This window comes from Urocampus carinirostris, chromosome 20, assembly GCF_059441175.1.
Source record: "Urocampus carinirostris isolate Australia breed hairy pipefish chromosome 20, RoL_Ucar_1.0, whole genome shotgun sequence".
Taxonomy (NCBI): Eukaryota; Metazoa; Chordata; class Actinopteri; order Syngnathiformes; family Syngnathidae; genus Urocampus; species Urocampus carinirostris.
This window is the reverse complement of record NC_142368.1, coordinates 6,551,463-6,569,437: the sequence shown is the minus strand read 5'-3', so window position 1 is coordinate 6,569,437 and position 17,975 is coordinate 6,551,463. Positions and strand designations below refer to the sequence as shown.

Below are 17,975 nucleotides of genomic sequence, written 5' to 3'. Positions count from 1 at the left end.
TTGCTAATAAACACGAAATTGTTATAAATATTCACTCGCTTAGAAAAAAATACTCAGAAATTCACGTCCGTTAGTTTTGTAATGCTTCACAAAAGTAGTAATCTGCGTTTAAAAAGTAACGTTTAGGTCCGGCTCAATGATCCATCCGTTATCTGCACCGCTTATCCTCAGTAGGGTCGCTGGGGTACTGGAGCCCATCCCTGCTATCTTCAGGCAGTGGGCAGGGGACACACTGAACTGGTTGCCAGCCAGTTGGAGGGCAGACAGGGACAGACAATTCGCTCGCTCATTCACACCTAGGGACAATTCGGACCGGCCAATTCACCTGACATACATGTTTTTGGAATATGGGAGGAAACTGGAGTGCCCAGAGGAAACCCACGCAAGCACGGGGAGAACATGCAAACTCCACACAGGAGGTTCGATCTCATGACCTTGGAACTGTGCCGCACACGCGCTAACCTCTGCGCCGCCATGCTGCCCAGCTTAAAGATCCGTTAAAGCAAAATATTCTGACTTCTTTGGGGGCGGGGGCACCATATATTTCAAGACAAAAACCAACAGAACCGCTAAAATTGCTCTCCAGACAAAAACAAATTTAGCGCATTTTATATTACTGTGTGACATTTGATGATTTGATACATTTACAAAGTAATGATAAATCAATATAAATATACCACATCAAATTTGTCTCCGTCCTGCAGTTACTTAAGAGTGTTGAGGCTAATTTTGTCTTTTGTAAAAATGGCAGAAACAAGGATACCGATGTCTTTAGCTTTAGGACTGACTGCACTGAGTGACAGACAGACAAGAGTGTGCATAGCTCCGCCCATCCCTACCCAATCAAAATGCTCTGATCGCTTTGCTTGCATGTTTGGATGTTTACAGGATGTTCTGTGAGTTTGTTACCAAGTGTCTCAACAGTGAACATTCATTGTTTGTTAAGTTTCCATATAAATGATTGCTTTGTGAAACAGCCAAAACACAGGGTCTGTTGGTGTGACACCTTTTGTGTACAGTTTACAGCAGGGGTGTCAAACAGGCGGCCCGCAGGCCGGATCGGGCCCGCTAAGTATTTCCACTCTCATGTGCCTTTCTTATTGCAATTTACATGGTGAGGATATGTCTACTCACAAAGACGTACTTGTATTTCTTTTTCTTTCTCTCTTGCTCTCTCTTTTCTCTCTCCCTCTCTCTCTCTTTCACTGTCTCTCTTTCTCTTTGTTCCTCTTTGCCTCTTTTTCTCTGTTTTTTTACCTTCTTTTGCTCTATCTTCTTTTTTTCCCCTTCTCTCTTTTTTCTCTTTCTCCCCTTCTCTTTTCTCTCCCTCTATTTTCTCTCTTCTCTTTCTCTCTTTCTATTTCTCTTTGGATTTCTTTCTTCCGCTCTTTTTCACCATCTCTCACTATTTCTCTTTTTTATCTCGTTTTCTCTCTCTCTCTCTCTCTTTCTCTCTCTTTTTCTTTCTCTTTCCTCTTTCTCTCTCTCTCCCTGTCTCTCTCTCTCTCTTTCTCTCTCCATGTCTCTCTCTTTTTCTTTCTCTTTCCTCTTTCTCTCTCTCTCTGTCTTTTTACCTTCTTTTGCTCTCCCTTCCTTTTTTCCTTTTCCTCTCTTTTCTCTTTCTCTCACTCTTGCTTTCCTCTTCTCTATTTCTCCCCTTTTCTTTTTTCTCCTTCTCTTTTCTCTCCTTCTCTCTTTCTATTTCTCTTTGGATTTCGTTCTTTCTTTCCCCCTCTCTCACTATTCATTTTTTTATCTCTTGTTTATCACGTTTTCTCTCTTTCTTTTCTCCCTCCCTCCCTTTCTCTTTTTCTCTTTTTTTGTCCCCCCCTCTCTTATTCTCTCCCTCTCTTTCTTTTATTTCTTTCTCTCTTTTTTTCTTTCTCTCTAATCTACTAGTCCAGCCCCCGAGAGGATTCTTTGTCTATGGTGTGGCCCCCGAGTTAAAATTGGGTTGACACCCCCGGTTTACAAAACCTACAGACCCCGTTTTGGCTGTAAATCGCCAAAACGGGGTCTTTGTATGGAAGCTCATTAAACAATCTGTTTATTGCTGAGACACATTGTGATGAAATGCCACACAAGTAAATTTTAACTCCCAAATGCTCTAGCAGAGCACTTAGAACAATTTGAGTGGGTGAGCGGTAAGAATGGGCGGAGCTATACACAGGGCATTCGCAGTCCTCCTCCTTGCCCAGCACCATCTACACTGAAGGTAAATATTTTGCTATCCTTATTTCAAGTATTCTGACATTTCTACAAAAGAACTTTGCTCACACCTTGTTTTGAGACAATTATTTAGGAAAAAAATCACAGTCAAAATGAGCCTCTACTTATGTTCTGAAATAATAACATCATTTGATCATTACCTCTGAATGAATTAATATGAAACATTACCATTTGGAAATGAGCACTTTTTTTTAATCACCAAACGTTCTTCACATAAATGTGTTTGGGTTGAGGGTTATTGTTTTGAATCTGTAGAAATTCAAAAGGTCCACATACTGGTATTATATTTTTACTTATCACCCAGCCTTATAGCAGGGTGTGGCGAAAATAAACCAAAAAACACGAGGAAATGCCTGTTGAGAGCGCAAAGGACGACAGATGGTTTGGAAATGAATCAGCCGGCGAATCCGGATCCATACAATAAGCATGAGGGGGGGGTGCTCCTGTCAATTGTCCGCTGGCGCCCCCTCGAGGAAAGACCCAAAGAGCCATTTCGTTTCACTGTGTAACGTGAGATGATTTGTTAAAATTTATGAAATAATAATAATGCGAGAGCCTGTGACCCATACCAACAAATATAACACTTTAAACTTGTCTCTCTCCCAAAGCTACTTAAGATCATTGAGGCTCATTTTGACTTTCATTTTTTCGTAAATAAGTGTTTCAAAACAAGGTGAAAGCAGAGTTCTTCTGTAAAAATGTCACCAAAAATGCAAACGAAAGGTTTATGGACTTATTTCCCTTCAGCGCAGAGGGCGCGTTAGAAAGATAGGGTTGCGTTGCTATGTGTGCAGAGATCCTGCCACCCCTACCGCTTACCCAATCAAATCTGCCCACTGCTACCGCTCACCCAATTAAATTGGTTTGTGCGCTTGGTTGGCGTATTTTCGTGTTTACAGTTTGTTATGAGGGTTTTCTTCATAAGGTGTCTCAACAGTGATCATGCATTATTCAATAGGATTCCACATAAAGGATTTCTCAGCGTCGTACAACCAAAACAAGGTATACTATAGAATAGAATGTGAACCTCGACTAAACTGGAGTAAAGACTGCCATTCATATACTGGGCCAGGTAGTATTACCAGTGTTGCTCGCCTATGCCGTAGCATTTTATCTCCGAGCCACATTTACTCATGAAAAGAGCCATATCTGGCTTGCGAGCCATAGTTCCCTGACCCCAGCTTTAGGCGTTCCAAGACCAGCCTAGAGATGTAGTTTCTCCAACCTGTCCTAGTGTGACATACCCAGAAAACCTTCAAAGGGTGGCCCCAGGAGGTATGTTTACCTGATGCCCGTGCCGCCTCAACTGGCTCCTCTTGCTGAGTAGCAGAGAATCCCTACCGGACTAGTAAGCTTACCATATGTAGCACTTAATGCTAAATAATTTAGCAGCTAATGCCAGTGTCACAAACCTAACTACTAATGCAAGCTGCTGATGCTCGTGTCTTTGCATTAATACTTAATGTTCAGGGTTCGTATTGGCGCTTGAAATGCTTGAATTTTAAGGTTTGAAAAGCGCTTGTATTTAGGATGAAGTTCTTGTAAATGCTTAACATTTTTTGCCATATTTCTCAACAAGTCTGCTTAAATATGAATCCGACACTGCTCTTTGGTGGCTTATATTGCTTTGCATTTCTTCTTCCCTCGTGATTAACAGCAGCTGGCATTAGTTTGTATGGCGTTGTCATGGTAAGCGCCATTGGCCCCAACAGGTGTTTTTCCTATATCACCCACCTCTTCTGTAAATATATTTTTGGGATAACTTATTCTAGGTGAAGTCAAAGAGGCAAGGTCACATCCATCAATACCAATCTCCAAACCCTCTTCAGTAATCAAAACATGATTGGGGTTTTTTACATTACCGTCGGCATGATTACAAGGTAATTTAGCCCTCCCCACTCTAACCTCTCTTTGTGTAAATCTATCTGAGCATTTGGCACAACCAACGACAACTGACTCTCAGCTTTGCTGGTCTTTAAACAGGTATCGGCGACCGTATTTTACCTCAGCTCGTTCCCGTGTGACATTGTTACTGTGCGGCGATATAACGCTAAGAGAAACCTCACCGTCCGACTATAAATAACACTTCAAGAGTGGGTGATGCCACTCAGCGGATATTTACTCCCAAAGGAGTTTTCTTCCTTCAATACCAGAAACCCGTCATGGAGGTTCGCCTCTTCTATCAATGCTTGAGCCCCGCCCGGAACGATGTAAGCCCCCCAAGCCTTGGATCTTGGGATTAAGAGAAGGCCAAGCAGGGTCAGTCTCTACCGTCTCCATCATTGCTTTCTTAAAGGGTTTTCAGATTGTAGTATTTTTATTTATCACTGAAAACAAACATTTAAAAAGTGTGTAAAAATGACGCCAATGGTGGCCCCAGTCCTCGTTATCGAGTTTTCATGTGAAGCGTTACTGCCACGTACTGTTGCATCCAAGTGGATAGTTATATCAGACTTGTAGCCCAGGAGGTAGAGCGCTCGTCTTGGGATCAAGAGGTTGTAGGTCCGATTCCCAGCTCCTCGGTGTTAAAGGTCAAAGTGTCCTTGGGCAAGACACTGAATCCCTAATGCCCCCTGATAGCATGTAGTTGCCTTGCATGGCTGACGCTGCTATTGGTTAGTTAGTTAGTGTGTAAAAGGGAATGTGTGAAGCACATTGTAAAGCGCTTTGGCAGGTCTTTATTTACTGTACCATCAGTTTTGACTGGTCTTTTTTCTTAGTCTCTTTGCTTTTAATGGTAAAAAATTCAATTTTTTGGGCGAAAATGTTAGCAAGTAAAATGTTGCACAGTTGGAAAAAGGGAGCGATGCAAGTACGAATGAGGACAATAGCTCCTAGAAGAAGGAAAAACAATGAAGCTCTGTCTCTGCGAACATCCTGACATTTCGTCCCAGGGACACCACGCACGTCATGTGATTCTCATAGCAAACTCTCCGTCTCGGGCAAAAGCGGTAAAAGCCAAAATTGGCGTGATTTTTCTGACATTTTGTTCCACCACAGTGAAATAAATTTAGTTACTTTTCTTTTCAGCTTTTCACATTACATAACCAAAGTGGGCTTGCTCGTTTCTGGCGCATTGAGACACTTTTGACTCGTTTCTGTCCTGCAGCGTTGTGAGTCTCGGCTGTAAAACACTTGATTTATTTTAGATCACTGGCGTATTTTGAAACATGAATATAAATTGCCACGAAAAAAATGTGTTAATAGCGTGATTCATGGCACAGGAGCTGCTTCACATTAGCGTATTAGCCGCGAGCTTTGTAATGAAATATGAAAACTATGTTTAATGTCAAGCTAACAAAGCTAGCAACACGTTGAGTGATGCTACACTGCTAGAATTATCTGGGTGAGGAGAAATCAGGTTGAAATGAAAATTGAACGATCAGTAAAATACGCTTGCACCAGCGAGGAAAGTTTGACGCTACCATTAGCAGTGCTAGCTGGTCAGGGGGCGGCAGTAGCTCAGGAGGTAAAGTGCTCGTCTTGGGATCAAGAGATCGCAGTTCAAATCCCGGCTCCTCCGTGTTACATGTTGAAGTGTCCCTGGGTAAGACACTGAACCCCTAATGCCCCCAATAAGCAGGTTTGCGCCATGCATGGCTGCACGACCGGTATTATATTTAAAATTATTTAATTGAATTTACTATTTAAGGTTTTATTTCTGTTTAAAATATAAATTGTCAAGGAGGGCAATGTTGCCTTAAGTGAAATATGTTGACGAATACTAAAAATGAGCCAAATAATCCAGCAGTGGAACATCATTATTATTTTTATTATTATCATTATTTTAAGAACTATCTTCTTATTTTTATTTGTTGTTGTTATTATTGTTGTTATATTGTTATTATATTTTAAAATCATTTTGCAAAAATTATTTTACAACCTGAATGCAACAGATAAACGTTTTCTGATATGGCAAACCTAAATTTAAGTATTATTTTTGGACAATTTACGGTGGAACATACAAACAGATAAAAAATGCTATGTTTTTCAAATAAAAAATACAAAAATACTTAGACAGGACCAAATGAATCGCCCGGATCGCAAGGGCTCACAGAAATGGACAATTCACGAACTCATTCATACCTAGTGACAATTTGGACCTGCTAATTAACCTACCTGTCTTTGGAATGTGGGAGGCCCGGAGGAAACCCACACAGGCACGGAGAAACCATGCAAACTCTGCACAGGGAGAACATGCAAACTCCGTATGGGGAGGTCAGTAGCTGGAATTGAACCCTGGATCTCCCCACCTTGGGGCTGCACTCTAATATCCCAGTTGCCGTGCCACCCTTGGTACTTTTCTTATGGTTATCATATTGTTGTGAAAATGATTTTGTGGCATAAACTCAACAACTTCAAACATCGGTTTTACACGACATGCCACAGATAATGAACAATGTTGTCCGTCATGGATGATGGAAATAAATGAAGCTCGTTTTAAATCTCATCTCATCTCATCTCATCTCATCAGCTGCACCGCTTATCCTCAGTAGGGTCACGGGGGTGCTGGAGCCCATCCCAGCAATCATCGGGCAGTGGGCAGGGGACACCCCGAACTGGTTGCCAGCCAATCGCAGGGCACATTCACACCTAGGGACAATTTGGACCGGCCAATTCACCTGAAATGCATGTTTTTGGAATGTGGGAGGAAACCGGAGTGCCCGGAGGAAACCCACGCAAGCACGGGGAGAACATACAAACTCCGCACAGGAAGTCTGGAGCTGGATTTGAACCCACGCAGGAGGTTCCCAAGACATGAACTGTGTCGCACATGCGCTAACCACTGCGCCGCCGTGCTGCCTCATTTTAAGTCTTATTTTTTGTTATTTTTGGACAATTTACGGCAGCACATTAGAAAGGATTTCATGACACACGTGCGCCACAGTAACCTGGTTGAGAAACACTGCTGTTGGAAAATGCATTAAAGCTAGCATCATACTAGTTTAGCAGTTAATCTGCATTAGGTGTTAACATTAGCATAGCTAGTCTCAGATTAAAAAACAAAAACAAAAAAAAAACACAACAGTAGCAGATCTCATGTGTTTATTCTCGTTTTCCCTTCAGGTTTGTCAGGGTTACCCAGCATGTTTGGTAAAAAGAAGAAACGGCTGGAGATCTCGGCCCCGTCCAATTTCGAGCACCGGGTCCACACGGGCTTCGACCCTCGGGAGCAGAAGTTCACCGGGTTGCCTCAGCAATGGCAGAGCCTCCTTGCTGACACTGCCAACCGGCCTAAGCCCATGGTAGACCCTTCCTACATCACCCCCATCCAACTTGCCCCCATGAAGGTAAGAAACAGCGATCATGCGCCCATCCAACCATACCTTAACCTTTGACCACTCCGATTAATCCTAATCTTGATCTTTTCAAAAGGAAGCTTTTTCACTTCTGCTTCACACCGCTCCAATCCTACACTTGCTCCTTTGTTTTTTTTCCCCAATTCCATCTGGCCATTTCACACTATTACATCACTCTTAATATGTCCGCTAATAAAGCTCTTCTTTAATCTGCATTAAGTTGTTTTATTGCTAACTTTTAAACGCATAAAACCTTTGCACTGATGCATATTTTTAATCTACTGTATTTTCTGGACTGTAAGGCATTAAAAGACGCACTTTGAAAAATAGTCTTTTGTGATATGTTTTCATCTGTAAGGCGCACCAGATTCAAAGTTGCATGAAATTAAAACAACTGTGATGGCTAAGACCGCATTATCTAAAAATAATGGAAACTTATTTGATCGAACATGAACTCTAATATGAAATCTTGTCTCATCTCTAGATAAAGACTAATTCATAAACTATTACCGTATCGGTATATTCTGTCTTATAGAACAACCGCAAAGGAGATTGTAAAGGAAACCAATTTAATATTTTGACTATTATTCATCACTCTTGTTAGTTATTTTGACTATTATCCACAGTTTACATCATCATCATTATCAGCCATTTATTTTCTATTCTTTGATTTCTACCTTCAACCTTTTAGGGTGGATCTGCTTTTGTAACCTAAGAGATTTAATAAAAAGAAAGGGCTCTAAAAAGAGCTTTTAGACCAGATTTGGAATTTGCTTTTCTTGGTACAGTTTTCTCCTGTTCTCCTTGCAAGTTTATAATCCATTATTTGGAGTGTCTAGAAAACTATAAACATATAAGTAACATTTTATTGAAATCATTCATTTCTAATTTTATTTACCACTCTTTCCAGTCGAGAAGGTGCACAGAATTATTGGCACACCTGCAAAATTTGAGCAAATTTTGAGGTTTTGGTGCGCCTTATAGTCCGGATTTTCCTCACATTATTGTGAGTTGTGTGGGGTAAAAATATCTGACACGCATTCTTCATGTACATCTTTGAAGCTGTTATCTTCCTTTGAGTGTATTCTTCTTGTTGCGGTGCGTTCAAAGTCCAGAAAAAAAACTGTCCAAGATCTAAGGAACAAAGTAAAAAACACGCTGCTCAGCTGATGTGTGTTCTATGAATACAGAACACCCTTTTTTCACACAAATGCTGAAAAAAAAACAGCTCAGTAGGGAATTGGATGAGAAAATACACTTAATGCAGATTGAATTTTTTAGTAAAGCACAGCCATCAATGCAAATCTCCATTTTCTTTGTGTGTCTTCCGACCCTTCTGAGTGTCTCCTCTGTTGTGTTGTTGTTCATTGGCTTTCGCACGGATTCTCATAAAGACGCTCGGGTCGGTTTCAAGGGGTCGCTGTGATTCGTGTCATCCCCGACTTCAGATTTTCCGGAAGACGCCCACCCCTCGCTACCCTACCAGGCTGGAAATGAACCATCGATTTATTTTCTGAATTCGTAGTGAGGATGACGAGAAAAAAAAAGACAAAAACGAGGCAGCCCCAAATGAATCATCGTCGTCACAATCTGAAGATTTGTTGGCGGGAATGCTGGGAATGACACAAGCAAGTGTTACGAGACGATAGAGACACGCTAATTTTCCCATTTGGACTTCTAAAACGAGTAGTAACAGTAATTTTCAGGGTATAACGAAAATCTGCTTATCTCGCTGTGGTTTGATCACATTTGTTAAGGGAAAAGGATCATAAACACATAACAATGAAAAAACTGATAATTTGATCCAAATTTCCAGTGGTTTGGGGTTATTTTTCATAAAATTTATATATATATAAATATATGGATTGCCAGATGAGGCATTTTAGCTTTTTAAGTATAATATTTTTTATTTTACTAGAAAAACATATAAATATCTAAAAATGAAATATCACACTTGAAAGACAATATTATTTTCTAAAGGGCTAAAATTAATTGATTTTATTCATTTTTGTAAAAGTATGTTATCAATTTATTATCATTCTGTATATATATTTTTAACGATTTTATGTATTTTTTTGTAGTGTAGTATCTGCTCTTACTTATCCAAATTCATTTGAACTCATTGGAAAGTACCTGACAGCTTGGACGGACGATGTGGGTAGGGCGCCCGCCCCGAGACTGGGAGGTTGCTGGTTCAAGCCTCAGCCGGGTCATACCTAAGACTAACAACATTGGTAACCATTGCCTCCCTGCAGAAGCGTTAACAGGGAAAAAACACAGATCATGATTCGCCCCAGAAAAGGAGTCACCAGTCAATCAAAGGGGAAACTTCCCTGTGTCATTTCCAGCTACAATTACCAAAATCACCCTGCACCCGTAGCGGGGATTCGGTTCCGTTTTGTAGAGTGAGGAGTTAGCATGCTAGTTGGCGTCACCACCCAAAAATGTCCACGACCAAGAACAGCAATATGCCACAGGAAATATCTCTGAAGAGGGGGGAACAAGAAAATAATTGTCTTGCTCTCTTCACAGATATCTCCCAAGAAGGTCCGGCTGTCCGAAACGCCCAAAGTATGACTCCCTCGTCTTGCCCCTTCCCCTTTTTCCTTCCTCTTCTCCTCTCGCCTTTGCACCCTACATGCCGCCTTGTTATTGCATCTCCTCGACACTGCCTGCTGCTGCCATGCATTTAGGTGGAGACTCCGAGGGGGGGGGGAAGACCCCTTCCAAACATGATATATCTATATTGCTCTGCCAAGTCTTTTACTTAAAGCTCATTACCAATTTTTTGTTTCATCTGCATGTGCCCCCCGTCATTCCCTGAAGTAACTCGAAGAGCTACAACTGCATGTCCCCCCCCTTGATGATGATTGCGATGTTAATCAAGCAGAGTAGTGCAAAGTGCTCTGTTGCCACTCTATGAAATGTATTTTTAACTCGACTATTTAAATAATTATAGTATTTCTACTTTTAGGATCACAACTAAGACATTATTTTATTGTCATTGTAGTACCTTGTGTTATGCATTACCATTGGCAACTATTGTCGTTACTTGGAGTAAATGGCTTAAAACCCTTAACAATCCTGTAAAATCTGCTTAAAATCACAATCCAAGTAAATTGAATGCTATTCTTCAGTTTTGGTCTCTTTTGAAAGGTAACACTCTGAAGTTTTGTCCCCCAACCAGAAAGTGTCCTAAAATTGAGTAATCTAAGTTGGAACACACAGAAATAGAAAATTCTTATTCTCGCCCGATTTTTTGGGGCAATCGCATGTCTATAGAAATGTGTAGCATGGGCATCTTAGCTGGAAAACAGCTGGGTCAGTAGCATGAAACCTTACCTGGTCCCTGATCAAATTTGATCACAATCTGAAAAACAAAATACTGTATATTACACGTTTTTCTAAGGGTAGGTTTAGTTGTTTCCAAAAGTGGCCATTTCCAGTTTACAGCTCTAAAATCTCTTTAACCATTTATTTGACTTTGGCCAATTCTTAGACATTGTGAGAGCTGTAAATGTTTGAGCTCTCTTTCCGCATCTCTCGCTCACTATTGTGCACACTTGTGCGTAATAATGGTACGTAAAAATTGATCCTCCGATTTTTGCACATTTATTTTCGGATCTGATTTTGAAACAACTTTGTAAAATTGCATAACATTTATGTTAGGAATTTTTTCGGCTATCCAATGTGTCAATCATCACTTAAAACGGTCACTACTGGCTACAGAAATTCGGGGCTAAAAGAGGCAATGTCCGTTGTATCAACATTAGGCCCCCTTAGGCTAATACGGGCTGTGGACCGTGAATAACAGCCTGAAATTGGTCCAGCATGGTGTCAATCGAAAGTTCAGAGGCTCGCTTCCATATTAGAATACTTCTGCGAGTCTGTTTATTTGTAAACAAAAATTATGGGGCAAAACAAACTGATTGCAACAAGGAACGTCCAATGAGGCAGAAATGGCTTTAGGCGGATTTCTTTTTTTTAATCTGTCGGTATTATTGCTTTGGAGTAAATAGTTTACACTGTTGGATTCTCTGGACTCTTGTGGATGTCACAAGACTGTGTTTGCGGAGAATCGTATCGTTAGCTTACTCCCAAGGGACGACATTGGTGAGCTACGCCGGCTTTATAGTTTTCGGGTATCTTGTTTCAGACTGATCGTGATGTTTCTGTGATGAGTAGATTTTGAAATGGTGAATCCCAAGAGTTTAAGCTTTCCAATGATATGTGGCATGACACAAATTTGCTTCTCAACATTTAGGGGTTAAAATGTAAAAGTAGGGTGGGAAAGCATTTAAGGCGCTGATGTGCTAATGCTAGTGACGGATACACTACCCCGCTAGCAACTCAACACTGATGTAGTTATCATCTTAAAGGAAATTTTGAGAGCATTAGGATGTTTGCAGACATACTCCCAGAAAACTCCCTTGCACACAAAGAACAAGGACTACTTGTTGCACTTGTCTGCTTGAAGTTTAGTAAATTTAATAGTATTTGTAGATTTTTTATTCTCTGTATTTATCTTTTGGATAAGAGCTGTGTTTTCATGTTTTACAGTCTTGCAAAACCTCTTTCAAAATGATACAAAAGCATAATAAGAAGTAGGACTGAGTTCTAATTTAATTTCTCGTTTGTCATTTGAAAAATCAACAATTTGAAAATGGGCTAAATTGTGAAATCGAGGGTAGCAAATTCATAGTTAAATTTAAATAACCTAAAGCTGTTACTGATTATCAATTAAGAGTGAATTATGAATTAATTCTTTCTTTGGGTGATGTTAAATAATTAACTAATTTAAATCAGTTATTCTTGCAGGAATAGTTTGCTTTAATGCATTATTTCTTCATCAATATAATTTCCTTGTTTATTCCCAATGTAAAACAAATACAACTTTAATTTGTAAAGCACACTCAAACTGTTCTGAGGACATGAAATCAAACGTCCTGCGTGGAGTTTGCATGTTCTCCCCGTGCATGCGTGGGTTTCCTCCGGGCACCCCAAAAACATGCATGTCAGGTTAATTGGCCTAACCAAATTGTCCGTAGGTGTGAATGAGCGAGTGAGTTGTCTGTCTTTGTGTGCAACTGCCTAGCAACCAGTTCAGTGTGTCCCCTGCCCACTGCCCAAAGATAGCTGGGATGGGCTCCAGCACCCCCACGACCCAACTGAGGATAAGCATTGCAGATAATGGATGGATGGATGTTAACCAGAAGGGGGTCAATATAGTAGCACCCTTACAGATGACCAATGTTGATAATTATAGTCACCTACATTTAAATAATATTTCTTCTATTTTATCTCATTTAAAATGATTGTTGCAAATAATAAAAAGCAATACAAATATAACCCTAAAAAATCTCAGAAATAATTTGCAGGTCTACTCTGTTTAATGTCCAGGGTACTACATTAGCAACTCCCGCGAGTTTGAATCTCTTCAGGTCTGCTAGTCTGCTATTAAAATACCCATGTATGGCTAATCAATTAAAAGTTATTTGCATATTAAATGTTTCATACTCCAAAAACGATTTTCGGGGTGCATTTATGCCATGGCTAAAATGTCGCAGGCCAAACATGGACCCCCGAGCCATATATTCGAGACCAATGTTCCCTCTAATTTTCCAGGGGTCTGAGCGTTCACACAAAGTCGGTGAACAACGCTTGAAACAACGGTGGCGCAGTGGTTAGCGCGTGTGCGGCACAGTTCTGAGGTCGTGGGAACCTCCTGCGTGGGTTCAAATCCAGCTCCTGGCCTTACTGTGCGGAGTTTGTATGTTCTCCCCGTGCTTGCGTGGGTTTCCTCCGGGCACTCCGGTTTCCTCCCACATTCCAAAGACATGCATTTCAGGTGAATTGGCCGGTCCAAATTGTCCCTAGGTGTGACTGAGCGAGCGAGTTGTCTGTCCCTGTGTGCCCTGCGATTGGCTGGCAACCAGTTCAGGGTGTCCCCTGCCCATTGCCCGGTGATTTCTGGGATGGGCTGCAGCACCCCCGCGACCCTACTGAGGATAAGCGGTGCAGCTAATGAGATGAGATGGGAGACTATTGCAAAGGTTGTACGGCCTACAAACGTCGTTTGTTTTTAGAATTCTTTCACAAGATATCCATTTCTTTTTATTTCCTGATATATTTTGTAGCATAATATGAACATTTTTGGGGGCTTATTTAGTCGGTTGTAAGATACAGAACTGTACTTAATCACATTTTTGAGTGGAAGTACAATGTTGGCAACAAGATTCACTTGATATCATTGGAAATTATTTGAATGCAACACCAACTTTTTCTTCTTTTCTCTGTGTTTTTTTCTACTTTTTTTTCAATTCCTTTAAAAAAAATCTCATTGTGTTTATTTTTTCCGAGCTGTTACTTTTTTCTTTTTGTTCTTTATTTACTTTTTTCCTACATTTCTTTCTTTTCTTTTTTTCAGTTTTTTTTCTAAATGTTATCTTCTTTTTTTTCTCTTTTGTTTCTTTTTTCTCAGCTTTTCAGTGCTTTTTAATTTTGGTATTTTTTCTTTTTTCTTCTATCCCCCCATTCTTTTAAGTCATTTTGTGCATAATTTTACATAACATTTGGTCATGTTGGGATTAAAGATGCAAAAACAACCTGAAGAGCCGTTTAGGACCCGAAAGAGCCGGTTCCTTTTAGTGAGCCGAGTCGAAGAAGCCGGTTCTCGACAAACTCTACTAACTTTACTCAACTTCGTTCTACTTCGACTCGACTTCAAAATACCGCATTTGACACAACGTCAGGGGAACCCGTGTATTTTTACCTTCATGCACTGTAACTTTGACTTCAGTCGCTTCTTAATTAGTAATTTTGAGCCCTCATTTTTGTGCGCTGGCTAGATTTTCTTGTGCGCTGCAAATGTGCGAGCAGTGCGCAATTGCCCACGCGCGCAGCTTAGAGGGAACATTGTTCGAGACTATAACACAGGATGGAATCCTGATGTGAATTTGTATACAACAGAGACATTCAGTTTTATAATGAAGCAAAAGATTTTCTTATTTTGTCTTGTTTATGCGTGAGGCCTGTAGCCTAGTTGTCAGCCTGCTCATCTCCACTGAAGCATCAGTATTGCTTCCAGACCACCAACATCATCATCATCACCACAAAGGCTTATCCACCAGTTAACACATCGCCTTAGCGGCATGTCTTGATCATTGCCGTCTCAAAGGTGACATGTTGATTTTGGAATTCAAGCGTGTCTGCGTGCTCGTGTGTGTGCGCGAGAATTGTGTATGTATGTCGGGGCTTGTTGTGTGAAGCTCCTGCCCTGGCGGGGGTAATGAAAGTCATCTCATGTTGCACGCTGACTTTGACACTCTCAAAGGGGCTCATTTGAAGCCATTGAGTGTTTGTGTGCGTGTGTACTTGTATGGCTGTATGTCAGAACTTGTGCTGTCGCGGGTGCAATTGGCTCAGGTTTCCCTAGCCACTGTTACAGTAGATGGAAGTGAGATGTTGTAGAATAGGATGTGGGGTCTGCTCCTTAAGATTTGCTGGGACTTGATTGCAACTGTCCTGAGTAGTCAGAGAGGGTGGGGTATGTGTGTTTTGGTGTTTTTGTGTGTGTCTCAACACCTTATGTGAGGCCCTCTGCTGGCAATCATCCACTTTTCAATGTGGATGAAAACCCATTGGATGTTTTTCTTGGTTTCGCTGTGCCTCTCTGTGATGTCTGTTAGTGGGTTGGTGAGTTGAGGGTATGAACTTTTGGTTTACATAGTCATTTGATAGTTATTTTTATTTTCATGTATCGCGGGCGGCACGGCGGCTGGGTTGTTAGCGCCGCTGCCCCACGGTGCAGAGGTATAGGGTTCAAGTCCAGTTACTGCAGCCTCCCTGTGTGGAGTTTGCATGTTCTCCCCAGGCACTCCGTTTTTTTCCCACATTCCAAAAACATGCATTTCAGGTTAATTGGTCGGTTCAAATTGTCCCTAGGTGTGAACGAGCGAGTAAGTTGTCCGTCCCCTGTGTGCCCTGCGACTGGGTGGCAACCGGTTCAGGGTGTCCCCTGCCCACTGCCCAAAGATACCAACACCCCCGCGACCCTACTGGGGATAAACAGTGCAGATAATGGATGGATGGATGGATGGATGGATGGATGCATGCATCAAATTAGGCGCTTGTGGCCAAAATACAAAATGTGGATTTTATCATGCAGCCTGGATGATTACATTGATTTCAAACAATTAACATCAGAGAGTTCACATATATTTAAAGGGACAGTGTGTAATATTTGACCATTAGATGTCACTGTATTGTGTAGTGCAACCCAAAGTGCTAATGAGAACAAACGGGTGCTAAAAGGCGCATGGAAGAATACAAACTACAGCGACTCAAAATGACCAAACTACACAATTTTTCTTATGTTTTGCAGTCTTTCGTGGGGTTTTCCTTTTTCGGGTTCCCATGGATACAAGATTGTTGACATATATGTCAGTTACCTCTAGATGAGTTTCGGGTTAAGTAGTGGGGAGCGGACACCCTCAACTGGTTGCCAGCCAGTCGCAGGGCGCAGAGAGACATTATACCATTTACCATTTACTTTGATAGCCTTTCATTTCGAGACTGTAGATTGTAATCATCATTTTCTTTTAAAGATTTATTTTGCGTTCCGTCTCCATGGAAGTATCCCCCCCCCTTCACTACACACTCTCGTCTCCGAGAGCAGCGTGCACTGTTGGTAGTGTGGGTGGAGAAATCTCTGTGGGTATTTTCAGGAAGCTCAACGTTCAGCCTTACATCATCCTGGAAGAGGCGGATTGTTAACAAATAGATCGCGGCTGCAGAACCGTTTTGTTACGGCGTTGTTAGTTTAAAACGAAACGCACACACTATCGGGTCCATGAGATGTCATTCCTCTGATGTTCAGTAGAGGGCAGTGCAGTTGGGGAGTCGAAAGGAATGCACGTGATAGCCATCCCGTTCTAAATGTCAGTTGGCCACTTCCTATAAAGGAAACCTGATCATGAACGACACGTGGGAGGGAGAGGAGGTCTCTAGCCGGTGTCTTTCACCGACACACATGGCATGGGAGCAAGAAAGCGTAGCACCCGGTTGGAAAAGGGACTTGGAAGGGATCGTAGTCAGGCCGGAGGGGACACCACCACAGGTTGGTGGTAAACATATTGAAGTAGGATTGAAATGAATGTGATGATGCTTGAAGCGTTTGTTGTGTTTGGAAGCCATTTATTTTAAACCATAAACATAGTGAGTTTGTCATAGAAGTTCTACTAAGAGGTAAAGCAAGAATAGCCCAATACGGTAATCCCTTGGTTTTTCAGGGTTTATCTGGACCGACAATATGTGAAAATCCACAAAGTAATCCCCCAATTTTTAACATGCCCTCTGCCAGCCCCGGCTTGCAGCAATAATCGACGGGATAATGGATCACGGCCATGTGGATGCTGTTACTTTTAGGCCTAAAGAACAAAAAGAAATGCAGCCTCGCGTGATACAAATTTGCCCTATCAGACATTCTTCTGAGCAATAGTAGACTATGGATTATGGATCTGGCAAATTGGTGCTGTTCCACAAGCGACCCGCACCGGGAAAAAAGTAAGCTTGCCAACCCCTGCTCTCGGCAATAGTCGACCAGGATAATGGCTTGTGGCCACAACCCTGCATTTTACTTTAATCAGTCCTAAATGTGCGGTCTGCCGCTCCCGGCTCACAAATGGAATGCGACCACACAAGTGCAGTTTACTTTTTGGTGGACAGAACGGTAAAAAAAAAGCTGCCAGGTTGGACACAAATCTGCTCTGCCGAGCCCTGCTTGTGGCAATTTGAAATTGAGGATATTGGATTGCGGCTACACAAGTGCGGTTCTTTTTAGGCAGGAATACAGCAACGGCAAAAATGGTTGCCAATCATTGCCAATCACAAAAGTCCACTTTGCTGGTCCTTACTCGCAGAAACACAAAATCGAACATAATTGATTGCGGCTGCACGGGTGCAGTTCACTTTTTGGTGTACAGAACGTGAAAAAGAGAGCTGTCATGTCAGACAAAAATGCTCTTGGCCAGCTGCTGCTCGCAACTAAATGGGAATTGCTATAATGGATTGCAGCTACACAAGTGCTATTCATTTTAGGCGGAAACACAAAAAAAGAGCTGCCAGGCCTTGCAAAAGTCCGCTTTGCCAGTCCCGGCTTGCAGCAATATGCAATTGGGGATAATAGCAGTGGTTAGCGCTTGTGCGGCACAGTTCTGAGGTCATGAGATCGAACCTCCTGTGTGGAGTTTGCATGTTCTTCCTGTGCTTTCGTGGGTTTCCTCTGGGCACTCTGGTTTCCTCCCACATTCCAAAAACATGCATGTCAGGTGAATTGGCCAGTCCAAATTGTCCCTAGGTGTGAATGAGCGAGCGAATTGTCTGTCCCTGTGTGCCCAGTTTAGGGTGTCCCCTGCCCACTGCCCGAAGATAGCTGGGATGGGCTCC

The 17,975-nt window shown here is 41.8% G+C and overlaps 1 protein-coding gene across 2 annotated transcripts in view; it reads left to right on the top strand.

Annotated features, from left to right (window-relative positions):
* The window catches only part of pak5 (p21 protein (Cdc42/Rac)-activated kinase 5), an 86,783-nt gene that overhangs the window by 23,244 nt on the left and 45,564 nt on the right, over window positions 1-17,975 (top strand). Inside the window, exons 2-3 of one of the 2 annotated variants that reach the window (XM_088324475.1) lie at window positions 7,297-7,520; window positions 10,062-10,100. In XM_088324475.1, coding sequence (XP_088180601.1) covers window positions 7,317-7,520; window positions 10,062-10,100 — 243 coding nt within the window. In that variant the 5' untranslated portion in view covers window positions 7,297-7,316. The remainder of the gene's footprint in view (window positions 1-7,296; window positions 7,521-10,061; window positions 10,101-17,975) is intronic. The other variant, XM_088324476.1, reaches the window with a different exon arrangement.